Source organism: Myzus persicae, unplaced genomic scaffold (genome assembly GCF_001856785.1).
Source record: "Myzus persicae strain clone G006 unplaced genomic scaffold, MPER_G0061.0, whole genome shotgun sequence".
NCBI lineage: Eukaryota > Metazoa > Arthropoda > Insecta > Hemiptera > Aphididae > Myzus > Myzus persicae.
Genome location: NW_019102465.1, coordinates 153,880 through 170,486, shown reverse-complemented (window position 1 = coordinate 170,486; position 16,607 = coordinate 153,880). Strand labels below are relative to the sequence as shown.

Genomic DNA, 16,607 nt, shown 5'->3' with positions numbered 1-16,607 from the left:
TACAACATCGAGCAAAATTATGGCACGCTTGCTGTGGATTCATAGGGGAATCGCCTAATCTAAAAAAAAAAAAAAACGTTAATTTTTTTCCTATCGAGCGTGATCGAATGCACCGGCTACAGGCTACAGCAGACGGGCGACGACATCAACAACAACAACAATAACAACAACAACAATAACAATATTGCGTAATAAACGGTGTGTGTAGTGTGTACGTCGTCGGTATCGCAGCATCGTACGCTCGCCGCATAACAAGTGCCGTATTATTATACCGCATACCGACGGTGGAGGCGGCGGCGGTAGGCGTTCGTCGGAACGCTTCTGGTTTCTTCCATGATCGCATCGTGGGCGTGCTGCGCCGCGGTGTCGCAATGTCGCGTCGTCGCGCCGGCAGCGGTGCGCGGGGCCGCCGAGAGGGCGTAAACCGTTTTCGGCTCGCGCGGTGATAGCGACTAGCGAGTCCGATAATTTTTTTTTTATTCCACAATCAGTCATCCCCGTCTCCCTCGCACACTCTGGTTGTTAATGTTAATGCGCTATCAGTCCCGTCGGTCGGTCTCTTCCTTGCCGTCGGACGACGCGAACGAAATACCGAATTCCGCGCCGAAGCTGTGTTCCTTCCACGACCACCGCAGTCGTCCTGCTCGACGCGTGACATAATTATTAATTTCGCGCTCGTTCCGTGCGCGCCGCCGTCCAACGACCACCGCAATACGCGCCATCACGCACGCCGACGACGGCAGGAAACGGCCGCACGTTTTCGCCACTTCCGTTTTGATTTTGGAATGACCTGCGCCGCACGCCGTTCATCATGACTGTTGACTTTTGCGACTATTTTTGGGTAAATATTTATTAATCGCTTGTCTCCTTACCTTCCCCCGAATCAATCGTCAATGGCATCGATCCTATCCGTCGTCGTCTCTCGTCACATATACAGTGTTGTTGGATTTCGCGGTGGCAGACATATTATCCTAGTCGTACGATTTACGTTGTAAACGCACGCACACACATGTCATTTAAACCACCAACACAAACTCATACTCAATTGTAATTGTTTCTCATTATGTTTAGTTGACTCCAATCATTACCAATCATGTTTTTGACCCGACGACTCCATTTGATTTTTTCATTTATTTTATTCGATTTTACTGTGGGTACCGTGTACAGGATTCTTTGAACCGGGTAATTATGATTCCCTCGATTGATCGATTTTACACAGCGTTATATGTCATCTACATTTTTGTATGTCATATATTTTCTATGCCCCTTGATCAATCAGTGATTTGACTAAAAATGTATCTATGACCAGAATAATTACTCTATTAGTATATTTAATGTTCCAAGACAACATTAGGTAGAACTCTAAATTAAAATTTTTAGAAAAATAATGCATTCAAAATTAAAAATATTTTAATTTACGTAGTGCCTATATATAAGTTGCAGAGCATAAATAGTGTATCTAGTTGTGAAAAGGTTAAATGTGTCCCTATTACATTATTTCACTGAATAATAATAATTTTCAGAGTACCTAACTATTTAATTTTTTTATAAATGTATGTGTTATTGAGAGGACTCTACCCATGCGTTTGTTGTCTTGTCTGCAAATTTTTAATCACTAGTTGTAATTGTGTGATATTATATTTGATATATCCGATGTACACATAACTTGTATACAAATTGAAACATTGTAAAAAGCTATTAACTTTGAGCTAATTTACAAACATACATAATATTATTATTTGTTAACTTGAGGTTTCATATTATGTCAATATAAATTAAAACAAACAACAAACAACACAGAATTGGTACTGCTAAATAAAAATTTTGCTATTTCTCTGATGGTTCAAAAAGAGTACAAAAATATTGTGCTGACATCCTCTTTATAACAACTTACAAGATATTATGAAGACATTTAATTTTCAAAATAGTCAAAAAAAAATTCAGTGATCTTGAGAATGGTCATGTCTTAAACAACATTAAATTATGCTTTTAAAATTAAATCAGTTAAAATATATAACTTAATATACCTACCTATGTAATTTCACATTATTGTATCAATAAATCGTGGTTTAATTTTTTTATAGGTACTTGGTATTTATTTTAGAACATTTATTTCTATTTTATTAATTTTAGTCTAAATTTGAGTTAATAAATCTATTTTATACATAATATGTTATTATGTAGTTATTGGTTTATCACTGTGTTTAAGAAGACTGCAGTTGGTCATATTTTAAAGAGAAAAATATAGACATATTCATGATAAGTAAGTGTTAAATTAACTTAAGTGTATCTATATGAGTCTATTCTAAAAATTTGAATGTCTGTACTGTGAACATATAAATGTTTATTTTCAATAATTGCACATCTGTATTCCTAAGCACATAGCAATACCTAAGTAATACTGCAGACTAATGATTCATTAGTTAGTAGTTACTATTTAGTATTTTGAAGACAGTTATATACAATACAAATTGTAATGCTTGACAAAACTTTCCTTGACTTTGGTTAGACAGTTTTTTATTTTGATTCATTAACAAGTTTGGTATATTTAACCAAAAAATGTTTGATTCCAAATAGGTACATTTTGTTACAATACAGAATAAAAATAAAAATACCATATTCTTTATGATGGATTTGGTTTTTAATTGATCTATAGTACATATTTGCTTATATCTTGTTAATAAAACTTCAAAATAAATAAAACAAGTAAAATAAATTTATGTTATAATTAGATAAAACAAATATCTTTATTAATGTAACTTAGCTAGGAAAGTTCTAGGTAGCTAGTATAAAATGAATACACTTTGTTGAAATAGAAGGATACAGAAACAAGGAGTTTAGACCAAAGTCTAATCGGAGCACAGAGCACAAATCCAAATCTGAAAAATAATACATTTATACATATATTTTGCATATAATTATGAACAAAAAATAATTTTAATTTTCCAATTGTTTTAGGGCGAAAAAAATAATGGGTTTGACATTTTGTATCATAATATGAAACATGGATTGATTGCTAATAAGGATCTATCAGATTTTTTAAGAGAAAGGTAAATTGATTTTTTAATGTAAATACCTCATATAAATTGTTTTAAAATAGTATCTGAAAATATAGCCGATTAACTATTTGAAGGTGTACGCCTAATGAATATTTTTTTTTTTAGGACTAATATTGAAGAAACATGTTCAAAATTACTTGCAAAGTTAGCTAAACAAACAAGTAGTAGTTCAAATACAGGAACATTCAATCCTTTATGGCAATTACTTCGTCTATCTATTGAGAAATTAACCACTATACATATACAGATGGTGCATAAAGTCTGTGAATTAGTAAAGGATGTTACTAAATACACAGATGAGTTGCAAAAAAAACATAAAAATGTAAGTAGAACTTACAATTTACAACTGACATGCTTATTTTTCTAGAATTCTTAATTAATATGATAAATTATTTTAGGTAAAAGAAGAACAAAGTGGAACTTTAGATGCTGTACAAGCCATTCAGTCAACCACATTAGCCTTACAAAAAGCAAAAGATATTTATGTACAAAAAGGTGGAGAGTTGGATAAACTCAGAAAAGATAATGCTTCTGCCAAGGACATTGAAAAAGCCGAAATAAAATTAAAAAAAGCTCAAGATGATTACAAAGTATTAGTTGACAAATATAGTAATGTAAAGGAAGAATTTGAGAAAAAAATGAATATAGCGTGCAAGGTTAAAAAAGTTTTTTTATTCTAACACAGAGTGAATAGTGCTTCTTAAACTTATTGAGTTAATTAAAATGTTTTCATAGCTTTTCCAAGAAGTGGAACAATCACATCTAAAACAAATGAAAGATTTTCTCAACGTCTATACTGAATTAATTGAATCAAATCATGAAGAAATTGGAAAGGTTAGTTAAAATTAGTATTTTGATTTGGAATATGTGACAATCAAAGATATAACTGTTGTTCTCTATTAGGTTAAATCAAACTAAGATTACATATTATATATAAATTAATGATATTGCCATGTTTAGGTACATGTTGAATTTAAAAAGCAATGTTTAGAAATGACTGTGGACAAATTATTGGAGCAATTCGTTTTAACTAAATATACAGGATTAGAGAAACCAGGTACTATACATTACACATTTTCAGAGTTAGGATGTTTATGATTTTAAAAACTACAAAAACAATGCAAACATACTTATAAATTATCAAGGTGTACCTTTAAAATAATCAAGTATGTCATGAAATGTGTTAAAAATTATATTTTTAATTTTATGTTTAAAATATACTATGCATTTTAATAGATTGCAATTAAGAACTATATGTTTTATATTTTTGCTTTTGTGTGAGTAATTACACCACTAACAATAATACCTAACTATAGGTGCTGCTTACAGAAATATATTTGTAAAAGAATGTATGACATGATTATGTAGCTTTTATGTATTGTATGCATGTATATCCCGAATTAAATAAAAAACAATTAGTTTTAAAAATGTTCATTGAAATCTAAAATTTAACAATCTCCACTCCGGACATACTATCTGTTGCTTTCAAACATATTGTTCTTTGCTATGGATGATCTATCACATTTCTTTGTCCATAAAATAAAATATGGGAGTTATCACTTGGTGATAATACTGAAAAAATGACAAATTTAATTTATGTTTATTAAGGGAGGAATGATACATATTTTTAATTATTATTATTTTTAGTGGTTACTAAAGTGATGCAACTTTTAACTATAGTACCTTTAATTAATGCCTTGGCTAGACACTAATTTGGTTACCCTAGTAGTTAAAATTTAAAATCAAGCCAATAACATTTTTTTTTCGATGTAACTAAATTAAATAAAAATAAAAAAGTATTCAAGAATTATAAATGCCTCTGTGTCATACTATACATATTTATAATTTGGTCTCCGATTGTGTCCGACTAAAAGAAATAAAATGTAAAAGTAATTTAGTCATAAACATCCTAACCGTATATATCATACTATGCAGTCATACATTTTTTAGTTGTATTCAACTTCTTACTCTAATTTGTTTTTGCTTTTACAAGAAAATATCGAATTTGAAGAAGTTTGTCTGAATAGCACTTCTAGTAGTTTGAATCAGGTTCCGGACTCGTCGAGTGATTCAAAATCAGTTCAAGGAACCAATTCACCAGTATTCACGGGTACTCCACAAAATTCATGTGCAGCTAGTGTAGCGTCTGAAAAGCCTTCTACGGCAAAACGTGAAGGTAATTGCCGTGTAAGGGACAAGAAAGATGCTACCAATTACCAGTCCTCCAGAGCAACATCCTTACTCAATATATTCATCTCCAACTCCCATGGTATGTTCATTTAACAATAAATTTTTTTCAACCTCGCAATTGGCCTACCGGAACTGCTATTATAGTAGAATTTTTTTCTGCACCGTACCAGCAATCGGTAATATCAAACATCTTTTTAGTTGCTTTATACGATTACGTTTTTGATGTATACTAGTTAGTATGACTTGACCAATCCCCTTAATATATTAGTGTTCATTTTCTTCATTATTTCAATTTCATTACTCATAAACACTTGGAGTGCAGTTGTATTTAAATTATTTTGATTTTGCAAACATAATTTTAATTCTTTCTGTGTTGATAGTTTAAACAATATCGTTGAAAAAAAAAATTAAATTGAAACTGTGTTTGCTTTTTTTACAAAAATTATTTATATTAATACAAATTAAGTACTGTAAGGTTCCAAATTGTTATTATCATGACTACTATTATCATTTTACAATGTGGCGGACTGTGTGATACACACAGCCTATTGTCAGTTATTTCTGATCACATACAAGAGGAAAATCTCGCTAACAAAATATTATATTCAACTATATATTGTTGATAATTATTTTATTTCCTTACAGTACCTACAATTTACCTATCTAACCTTAAAATTTTAATAATTCAATGACTTGATAAAATATTAAAACTTTCATTCGGGAATGTCTAATGTCAAAAATGAAAAGTAAAAGCTTAAAATTTAACCTATTTATTTTTCATCTCTTGGGTCATGAGTTCAGTATCAATGAAGTTATTTTTAAACAAAATTATTACTGCATGGTATTGTAGGAATTTGAGAATGGTTTACTAAAATGTTTTGATTTATTATTATTCATTATTTTTGGATATTGTATGAGTTGTGTAAAATAATTATTTATTGATTATAGCCATAAGAAAGTTGAAAAGTGTAGAAATAATTAAAATAAACAAAACATTTATGGACGTTCATGAATTGTATATTTGGTCCGGTCCAAAGTTTGGTACCATATCATATTATATTCCTGTTGTATTGAAGAACAGTAGTATATTTATCAACAAATGAATGATGAAATAATCAAACAAGAATTTTATTTGTCATTAGTGCTTTTGAATAATAATAATTTTTTATAATTTTGTAGTAATTTGTGTTAATAATAATTGTTGATTTAATCTCATAAGCTAAATTTGTTGGTTTTTAAATATTTTTTGGGAAGAAAATCATTTAAAATTTCTAAGTAGTCTTAATTTTATTTTTTTGATTACTTGATTATAATAACTGTTAAGTACATTTTTATTCATATTAACTGTAACAACATATTACAAAATACTAAGTTCAATAACTATGCTGTTCAAAATGTATCTATCATTGATCATTATTCATTATTGTCCGTCTAAATTATGTATAATGCATGCATATTATTTATATAAATTAATCATAAGCTTTTGTGTTGTTATTTAAGTAAAAGCTGTGTTACAGGTGCTTTTTCAAAATCAAACAGAACTGTCAGTTTAAGTGCTGATCACACAGCTTATTCACTTCCTCAGAATTCTATTCGTGGATCAAAATGTAATTTGTGTTTATTATTATTGATCCTTAGGTGAAAAGTTTCTTGCATGCTTACATATTTTTGTTGCATATTTTCCTTTAGATCAATGAATTATGCTCCCTTCTTAAGCGCTATATTCAGATTAATTTGAGTTTTTATATTTGATATTTACTGTTAAAACAAATATGAATGAAGTAAGTTTCAGATAAATCAAATTTTATAGTTAATAATTAAATAACTGAAATGTATACATTATTTTCTAATTAGTTGTGTGTAAAATAAACATTTCAATTCTAATGTAGAAGTATATTGTTGTCAAATGCACTAGTTATTATTCTGAAACATATTTTATACATATATATTTATCTAAACATTTCGTTGAAGCAAACTATAGATGTTAAATATAATTTTATTATAATGATTAAATGCAATTCTATGCTTTAACTTATTAATTTTTTGTACACATTAAATTGTTCAAAAATAATATATTTTTCTATCTGAAGCAAATATATCTTAACAAAATCCAATAAACAAAATAATGATCTAAAGTAGCATTTGTGACTGCGCCATTAATTCAATTTTTTTTCATTAGTAAGTAATTTTAGTATGATTAATTATTGCGTTTAATCATGAAGTAACTGAATTTATCAACTACAAATCAGTTAGCCACTTTTGTATTAAGGAGAATGGTCAAAATAGTATACATATTTTTTTCTGTCTAGGTATCTGTCTATATATATATTTAGGTAGTATTTTATGCATCAATCATATTCAATTTAAAAATCTTAAATAATTTTTGTGTTATATTTATCTTCTATGAAAATAAAACTTTTCAATGATGTAATCAAAAATATTATAGTTTTATAAATTATTGATTTTCTATATTATTTATTTTGAAAGTTATCAATAAATTTACCAATTTATATTATTTTAAAAATATATAAAAATTTAATTTTTGGACTATTTATAGTTAATCGTCACATTTAACTATGCTTTTAAAACTAAAAATTAAATCTTTTTTATTAACATATCTTTATATTTAGCATGCTGTCATACAAGTACACAACCTTCAAGTTAACTTATTTCAAGGTGGCCAAATATACTATAAGTGCGGCTATAAGTATATTTTTATCACATATTAACTACAGAACATTCCGAAATTATTTTCTTTTCATCCTTTATACATCCTTTGAAATGGCTTTTATTGTTGCATTTGTTTTAAATAATTATCTATATTATTTTTTTATAATGAAATTTTATTTGTATTCTAGTGCATGTATGTTGTTCACAGTTATTTTATCATTAGTTTTATTTATTGAGATGATTCTAAGTGCAAAATACAAAGAGAATGTGCCTAGTATCTTAAAATATTACATTTTTTTTTACTATACCTTTATTATATTGTTATAACTCGTCTCTTTGTATAGTGTGCTCAATGGTCTGTATTTTCTATATAATATGGTTAAGGAATGTAAAATGTGTTCAGGGTTTTTAAGGAGCAGACGAGACAAACGCAAAGAAAAGAAAACTAAAAAGAAAAAAGACTCTAGTGGTGAAACAATTGGCAAAGAAGATAAATCCGACAAGTAAATAAAAATTGAATCATTACATATATTTTGTGATATTCTAAATATTATGGTATTAATTTTAGCGAAGAAAAAGAAGAGGAGCCAAAAAATAATGCTCCAGAAATAGATGATGAAGGATATTGTATTCAGCCATCAGGACAGTGGCCTGTTGACAAAGAAGAAACATTTGATTCTTCTTCTGATTCAGGTTCTTAATTTTTTTCTTGTTGTAGTTTAAAACCACGAGTACTTATTATGAATGACTTGATAATTATAGATGAAGAAAGAGATAAAAGACTACATGTTGAGATAAAACCATTAAGTAACGGGGCAGGTCCAATAAGTGCAAGTGTTGATGAATTAAGAGCTACTGTTGAAAACATATCATTATTACCTTTAGGAGCACATACTTTAAAGGTAGCTAGAAAAAAAAAATGTATCAAATTTTACATTAAATTTTAATTTTTAGAATCGACGAGGATCAGTTAATGATGATGGTACTATGAAACGTTCTAAATCTGTTTCTCAACAATTGAATACTGTGTAAGCAAGAATTTAATAAAACATTTATTTTTTATTAATTAATGATGATACAATTTCATACATTTTAGAAAAATAAGTAATGATCTGATAGGACTGAATTTGTTTCAACCCAGTGACCCTACTCCTAGCCCAGTTCCAGTTCAGCAAAGCAATTCAATGAATAGTCCTACAATATCATTAACTAATAAATCTATTTCTCCGCCAAATGTTTTTCCTGTGGTTTCAAGATATGCTGCAGGTAATATTAATATAATTTTATCTAATAATAGAAGAAGAAAAAGTGTAATGTAATAAAATTAAAACATTTTTAGACCTAGGCGACTTGTTTTTCGATGTTGGAGATGCTCAACAGTCTACTCCAAAACAGGGACCTCCATCAACCACTCCTCCGGTGTGTTCTATATCTATACCTCGCCCTCCCTCTCGACGTGAGGTAATTGTAGAATTATTTTGGTAATAATAATGATAATATGGTGATTATTTGACACTACTAAGCTTAACTTCAAACTTTTAACCACAACATATTTATTTTTGTACCATGTTAATGTATTAGTATATTATTATATTTTTTTTTCTAAGGCTTAGAACGGTTCATTGAGGACCATCATTAATTTCAACACTCTTCTACTTCTCTCTATTCTACATATTTATCAACAAATTGACCTTCTTAAGATTCTGTTCTACTTCGACTTGTTGTATCATCTCTGCCAAGCCCTGCCTCTTGGTCTTGTCCCCGTCAACTTATTTTCCATGACCTTCTTAATGAGTGAAACTTTTGCTCGCGAGACATGTCCCGCCTATTTCAGCGTCTTTCTGACAGATATGTTGTAAACTTTGCTATTATACAACTGCTTCAGACTTTCATTAATTCTTCTATGAAAAATTTCCAAATCATTTGTACACCGGACCATTTTTATTCTTCAATATTTTTCTCTCAAAATTACCGTAGTCTATCTTTATCTCCCTGAGTGCTAGACGACATCTGTCATGCGTAGTTCACTATAGGTCTCATGTGCATAGAATAAAGGCCTTTGTACACCTAGACTGTAATTTGGGGGAAAACATATTTTGCCGTATTCATTTTCTTCTTGATTTTGATTTCATTCTGCATATTATTAATGTTAACTCCTAAGTCTTTGAAGGTAGTCCCCTACCTGCTCGAATGTAAACCCTTCAGTGCAGCGAGTACCATTCATTTTTGCTTTTTTACTTCCTAAGCATCATCATATATTTTCTCTTGTTTTCATTTACAACTACTCCTATATTGCAGCTAGATAATATTGGCCTTCTTGCACTCTCCTAAACATCGTATTTGGATTCTCTTAGTAGAACAATGTCATTTCCATAAGTGAGCTGAGTATAGTATTAATTAATTCCATTTCTTCGAGGTCGGTGTGTTTCCAATCAAGTTTTCTAGGGCTGGATGAACAAGTACATTATTTGTTTCAGGATAGTCTCACTTTTAAATATTGTTGATAATTCTCCTTAAAAACACACTTTACAATACATTTGTTCATTACACAGCTGGATTAGTCTCAATAGTTCCCTAACCAAAACGTCTTAGAGCTATACACAGTTGCTTGCAATTGATACTATTATATGCCTGTTGAAAGTCCAGAAACAGCATTTGGAGTCATGGGGATCTTTATTGTATTTGTTGCTCAATTAAAAATATATAACTACAAAATTAATAATGTTAAAGAGAAATTTTAGCATATATACTGTAAATATAATAACTGTAAACAGCTTTAAAATAAGTATTTAAATATTTGTAAAGTTACTATACTTAATAAATATTTTGAATACTATTTAAATGTATAAATTGTATATAAATTATACATTTCTTATCAGTTTAATCAAATGTTTTATTCATCAAATACAGAACAATGGACCCCGTAATCAACTGAGTCCAATAAGTATTGGCAGAACAGACAGTGTGTCAAGTCTTGATTTTCGATCTTCCGGAGTTTTAGGACCATCTAGAGGACCATCTCCATTAACAATTGGATTATGTGATTCTATTCCACTGGCTGTTGCTTTTCATGAAATAATCCATGCATATTTCAAAGGATCAAATGAATCGAGGTATTATTTTAAATATCCTGAAACATTGAGAATCCTCTATGATGTTTCTTTTTTAAAAAAAGGTTAAATTAACATTAAAATCTTAGGCTGGGTATAAAGTTATTAAACTATAACGTTGTGTATTATCATACATATTTTATTGTGCTTAGTAAAGCTAAAATATCAAGTAATCAATACTATTAGTTATTTATTTGATAAGAACATTTTTACAGACATTTTTCATATAGAATTGTAACCTAATATGTATATGTTTATCCTTGCTAAGTAAATAATAACAGGATTAAGAATATTTCTTTTGTGTGGTTTTACAACCGTGATGGGAACCATGATATTATTACTTCCACCTTAGTTGTATCATTTATTGTTCAATAATTATCAGAAAATTATATAAAATCATCAAATTATAAACATCAAATACATATATGTTGTGATGATCAGAGCAAATATTATCATATACTTATATTAAGAAATAATAAACAACAACTGGTTAGGTTAGTTTCATCTAATCTGCCTCCCCACAAGTTGCATCACACGCTCTTCATCTTTCTTGACAGACAAGATGTCCCTAATCTAACCTAGTGCAATACAATAATATGATATCACAACCGTATAATGCCGAAAGATTTTTTCTCACACAGGACATTGGATGGTTTTTATTGTGATATCACTAATTCTTATTTATTTTTTCCAAGTATACACCACGTTTGTTATAAGTCACATGTACCAATGTATAAAGTTATTAAGTTATTATGTGTAACAAGTCAACAGCAGGATAGACCATAACTGACCAACAACATTTGTACTTGCGTCTCCCCCTCCACTATCGGGTTATTCATTTTTATTTATTAGTTTTATTAGTTTTTACTCATAAAAATTGCCATATTATGTTTTGTAAGTGATAACTTTGTTTATGTTAACAACTATTAACAAAAGTACAAGCTGTTAAATACTTCTGATAGTTTGTTGCATATTTGAAATAAATAATTTTAGTGGTTTGTTTTATAAGTTAATTAATTGTGTATAAAACAACATAACTTCTTCAGTTTAAACTCTAAATGGGAAAACTGCTTCAAGGTGTACTTTATTGTAGTTTATCTTTTTTTTAATTAGCTCACGTCTCAATTGTGGTCACTTTTAATCTATAGAATATAGATCATCATCATAATAAATTATAAACAAATTGATATTTCAAGTTGTGTCAATCAAATTATTATTATTGAAATGTTATTTTAGGTGTCAAGTAAAAATGTTTGGAGATATGATGGTATCGTTTCCTGCGGGTATTGCAAATATTTTGGCAAATAATCCGAATCCAGCAAAATTAACGTTTCGATTAAAGAACACTTCAAGGGTGGAAAATATTCTTCCGAACAAACAATTAGTCATAACGTAAGGAGTTTTGACAATAAATATTAAAAAATAATTTTTTTTCTAAATTTTTTTTTTTTATTTCAGTGATAATTCATTTACATCTACTGATTCAACTGTTTATGAGTTCAATATGCCAGCTTTAACTTCTTTATTACGTAAACAATTTGAGCAAAATCCTGTTGCATCTTATTTTAATGTTGATATTCTTAAATATCAAGTTAGTTACATTAATGTTATGATTATTAACAAAACATTTTATTATTTTTTATTTTTTATTTTAGGTAAAATTGCGCAATACTGCAGCTGCTTCATGTCCTTTCCAATTAGTTTCGTTTTACAAGTGCAGTAATACTTATACGGATCTTAAAATTGGTTACAAGTTTAATAGTCACTCGATGAGTGTTCCTTCACCTTTACTAAATGTTACTGTTTCAGCTAATTTGAATTCAGCTATACGTAATATGCAGTCCAAGCCAACTGCCCAATGGTAATTTTGATCCATCTCAATTTTGTTGAGTCCATAATTTTATAGATATAAACATAATATATTTACAGGGCACCAGACACAAAAACAGTAAGTTGGAGGTTTGCAGAACTAGCTCAATATTCAGAAAGTCAAGGTTCCGGTTCACTAAAAGCAAGATTTGAGGTTGACAGCTTATGTCCAATATCAACTATAGTAACTCAATTTAACTGCGAGGGTACTACATTATCAGGGCTAGAATTTGAGCTAGCAAGTAGTGGTTATAGAGTGTCATTAATCAAAAGACGTTTTGTTGCTGGTAAATTTCCATTATTAATTAATAATTACTGTTAAAAATTATATTAATATACTTTATACGGGTTGCGCCCATTTAAATATGAAAACAATAAAACGGACAAGCATATATTTAATAAATTAAATTAGAAAATGATAAAAATGACATTAAAAAAAAATAATAATTATGGTTGAATTACTATTCATTTATAATACAAATAAAATAACTATTATTCAGGATAAGAATGATATTTCCTTCGTTATCCTGTATACATTTTTTGTTGAATAAATTATCTCATTTAAAATTTTAATATTATTCATGTCTATTATAAAGTGTCAATTATGTCAAAAATGTCATTATGCGAATAAATATTGATTAAAAATATTTGCAAAATTTTTACTTTTTTTTTTACTAAGATTCTTCTTATACTTAATTCTTGCATGTATACATAGTATAATAATAAGTTTAATTACATTTTTTTCTATTAAGAGGACACCACACCCACATGTGTTGTATCCGTCTTACAACATATACAACATACCAAAAACTGTTTTGCCCAAAAAAGAACCACTCAAGCTGTAGTCCAAGCTAAGCAATCAAATTTTTACACTATAAACAAGACAACATTTACTGTGTAAAATTGTTTTTATGTTTTTGATATCGCAAAATTTGCATTTGTAGTTAGTTAAATTTGTATTTAATACAAGAAAAATTATTCAAGTTTGAAATAATTAATTTATAACAATAAAAACTTTTCTTGTATTTGTGATATCGAAAAAATAAAAACAATGTTACACTGTAATTCTTCTCTTAATAGTATGCATATATGGTTGCTTAGTTTGGATTACGGCTTGAGTGGATCTATTTCGGGCAAAACAGTTTTTGCTATGTTGTACGTTCGTAAGAAGCAGACAACACATGTGGGTGTAGCATCCTTTTAACTGGAAGTTTCATTAACACCGATATTATAAACATAAAAATAATCACATATTGTTTTTAAATAATCTAAACTAATTTAAAACAATTAATTCTTTCAGGTAAATATATATGTGATGGCGAACCAGATCCCAAAAGCTCTACCCAACATTCCACTGTGTCATCAGATTGTTAATTATCAGTTTCTTTATTATTTGTTTCCATTTGTATTTTTATTTTATTTAAACTCGAGTATTATAATCTCAACATACTTTTTTTGTTGACAATGTTTTTGTTGGTTATTTTAGTTCACGTTTATTATTTTCATAAAATAATTTTACACTATAAATTAACTTCAGCTTTTAAATATTATATGATTTTCCTTAACACGGAAGTATGATAACTATTAGTTATTATTATGCTATTGAATAAAACTGTCAGCTTTTTTTACGTTTTCAAGTTAAACTTCTTTTTTAAAAAAAACCAATGAAATAAGAATGAATTTTAATATTTATATATGTGTATTATATAAAACCATATATTAATTTAATTTTAACATACAATTCTTTTGGACGTGAAAGACCGTTTTATTACTCAGCATTAGTCAATAAAAAAACATATCTTTAAACTAACAACAAATAAGAAAATTAGTTTCGTTGAATTTAAAATTACCTATTTGTTTTTAGGTAGATGTATTGATATCCGTAAAAAGCTTGCTTATACATTTTTTTTTTTATTAATTGATAAAACAGTCTGCTGTAAACTTAAACTACATTTATACTTATATTATATTATTCCATATACAATTAGCAATAATCAAATTTGTCTTTTAATTGTCTATTTTAAATGTAAACCAAAACAAAATACAATAGATCTGATTGTAAAATCTCTTTTTATCATTATATTATTATTATTATTTTTTTATTGTTGTGATAAAGTTATCCATATTAAGGCTCTGTTTATGCTTCCTTGTTAAACTAGTTAGTTTTTGGTAACGATATTGTATGTTACCGTTTATTGGACTTGTGATTATAATGTGGATTTACAGATAATATCTTTTCAGACACCTGTAATAAGTTAACTGTATTTTGAATTTATTGATTTGGACCAATGTATTATATAGATGTGCCTCAAAAATATTACATTTACAGTTTAGTTATATAAAAATCAAAATTTTAATTTAAAAGTTATTTGTTTGTTGGTATTCTTATTTTTGAATACAATAGTGTCGTGTAAGGTTATCTGTACTCAGAAATAATATTTATTTGTGGCTCAAAAAAAGTTAACTGGTAATATTAATATATTATTATTGTATGAAGATTACTATTTTTTTAGATTTAATATATTGTATATATATATATTATTTATTACATACACAAATATATCAAACAAATATACTTATCCGTATAAATATATTTTTCTTTTATTACATTATTATCGCAAAACACTTGAGTTTGTTCATTATGATGAAATTTAGATTGAACAATAAATGTTATAGTTTTTGTGAAAATTACAAATTCCTTAATAAATTATCTATGTACAGTGTACACCTTTCCACAACAGATGTTACAAATGATATTGATTATCTGGTTTTAATTATTTATTAGATATATACTTATAAATATGCTCAATTATTATAACAATATTTATTTAATGTTTTTTTTTTTTAAATTTAGTTTGTTGATATTATTTATTATTGGGTACAATATAATTTAAATTGGAGATAGGTTTTTGGGTTTTGGTTTTCAGTTTGGTTGGATTTATTGGTTACAATATCTTATAATTGTAACTTACATTTCTTAAGTATTGAAATTTGTAACTGCTGTTTTAATTTAGTTAGTAACTATTTAAAATTGTCTTTTATAATGTAACAAAACCTCTAAATTGAAGCATGTTTTCTACTCTTCCTAACTAGTGAATATTGTGCAAAATGTTTAAAGAAAATCAGAGATTATAGACAGAATTGAGTAAAACATAGTTTTACCATAACTGTTACATAATGTTGTGTTGTACGGATGCACATTTTATTAAAAGGTAATTTTTTCTATTTATTAATTTGTTTTAGTATAAAATGTGTGCTAAGACTTGAAAATATATATGCTTGTGTACTGCATCAATATAGCTGGGCTCTAAATAATTTAAGCATAACTAAATTGTTCTATTTATTTCACATAGTTATAGTTGTTATATCAAATGTATGCTAACATAATATGCAAAATACAATAGTACTGATCATATTTTATGGTTTGTTCTCTGGTGAACTTACTAATTTGTCGAATGGCTATTGAATCTGATATCAACTTAAATGAGGTACTTTCCTCATAAGGAATTTAAATAATTAGTTTTATAAAAAATTAATAATATTAATTAAAAATATCAAATATTCTTTTTACAAATAATTACTAATAAATACTAATTTATAATAATGGTGGTAATAGGTATTCCATATTCACAGAATATAATATTAAATACTTATATTATAAACAGAAAAGTGATAGGGGTAACAACATTGAGAAAATACAAATAAAAAT

At 27.8% G+C, this 16,607-nt stretch overlaps 1 protein-coding gene across 2 annotated transcripts; it reads left to right on the top strand.

Moving 5' to 3' along the window:
- The first annotated feature begins 446 nt into the window (after positions 1-446).
- Positions 447-14,956, top strand: LOC111032208 (F-BAR domain only protein 2). Of its 2 annotated transcripts, XM_022312455.1 has the most exons (20): positions 447-841; positions 2,959-3,050; positions 3,165-3,381; positions 3,458-3,715; positions 3,795-3,893; positions 4,020-4,116; positions 5,053-5,328; positions 6,767-6,856; positions 8,323-8,422; positions 8,488-8,612; positions 8,682-8,821; positions 8,874-8,947; positions 9,016-9,185; positions 9,259-9,380; positions 10,830-11,032; positions 12,266-12,421; positions 12,488-12,620; positions 12,685-12,890; positions 12,959-13,185; positions 14,199-14,956. In XM_022312455.1, the coding sequence occupies exons 1-20, from the start codon at positions 812-814 to the stop codon at positions 14,270-14,272; spliced, it is 2,889 nt and encodes a 962-aa protein (XP_022168147.1). In that variant the 5' UTR covers positions 447-811; the 3' UTR covers positions 14,273-14,956. The 2 variants fall into 2 exon arrangements, with proteins under 2 accessions (XP_022168147.1, XP_022168148.1); XM_022312456.1 differs by lacking the exon at positions 6,767-6,856.
- Positions 14,957-16,607: the final 1,651 nt, after the last annotated feature.

Bases quoted from the DNA above. Each gene is read 5' to 3' on its own strand.
- LOC111032208 (XM_022312455.1), top strand. From the start codon at position 812: ATGACTGTTGACTTTTGCGACTATTTTTGG. The intron at 3,716-3,794 runs GTTAAAAAAGTT...ATGTTTTCATAG, and splicing joins AAATGAATATAGCGTGCAAG to CTTTTCCAAGAAGTGGAACA. The intron at 9,186-9,258 runs GTAATATTAATA...AAACATTTTTAG, and splicing joins GGTTTCAAGATATGCTGCAG to ACCTAGGCGACTTGTTTTTC.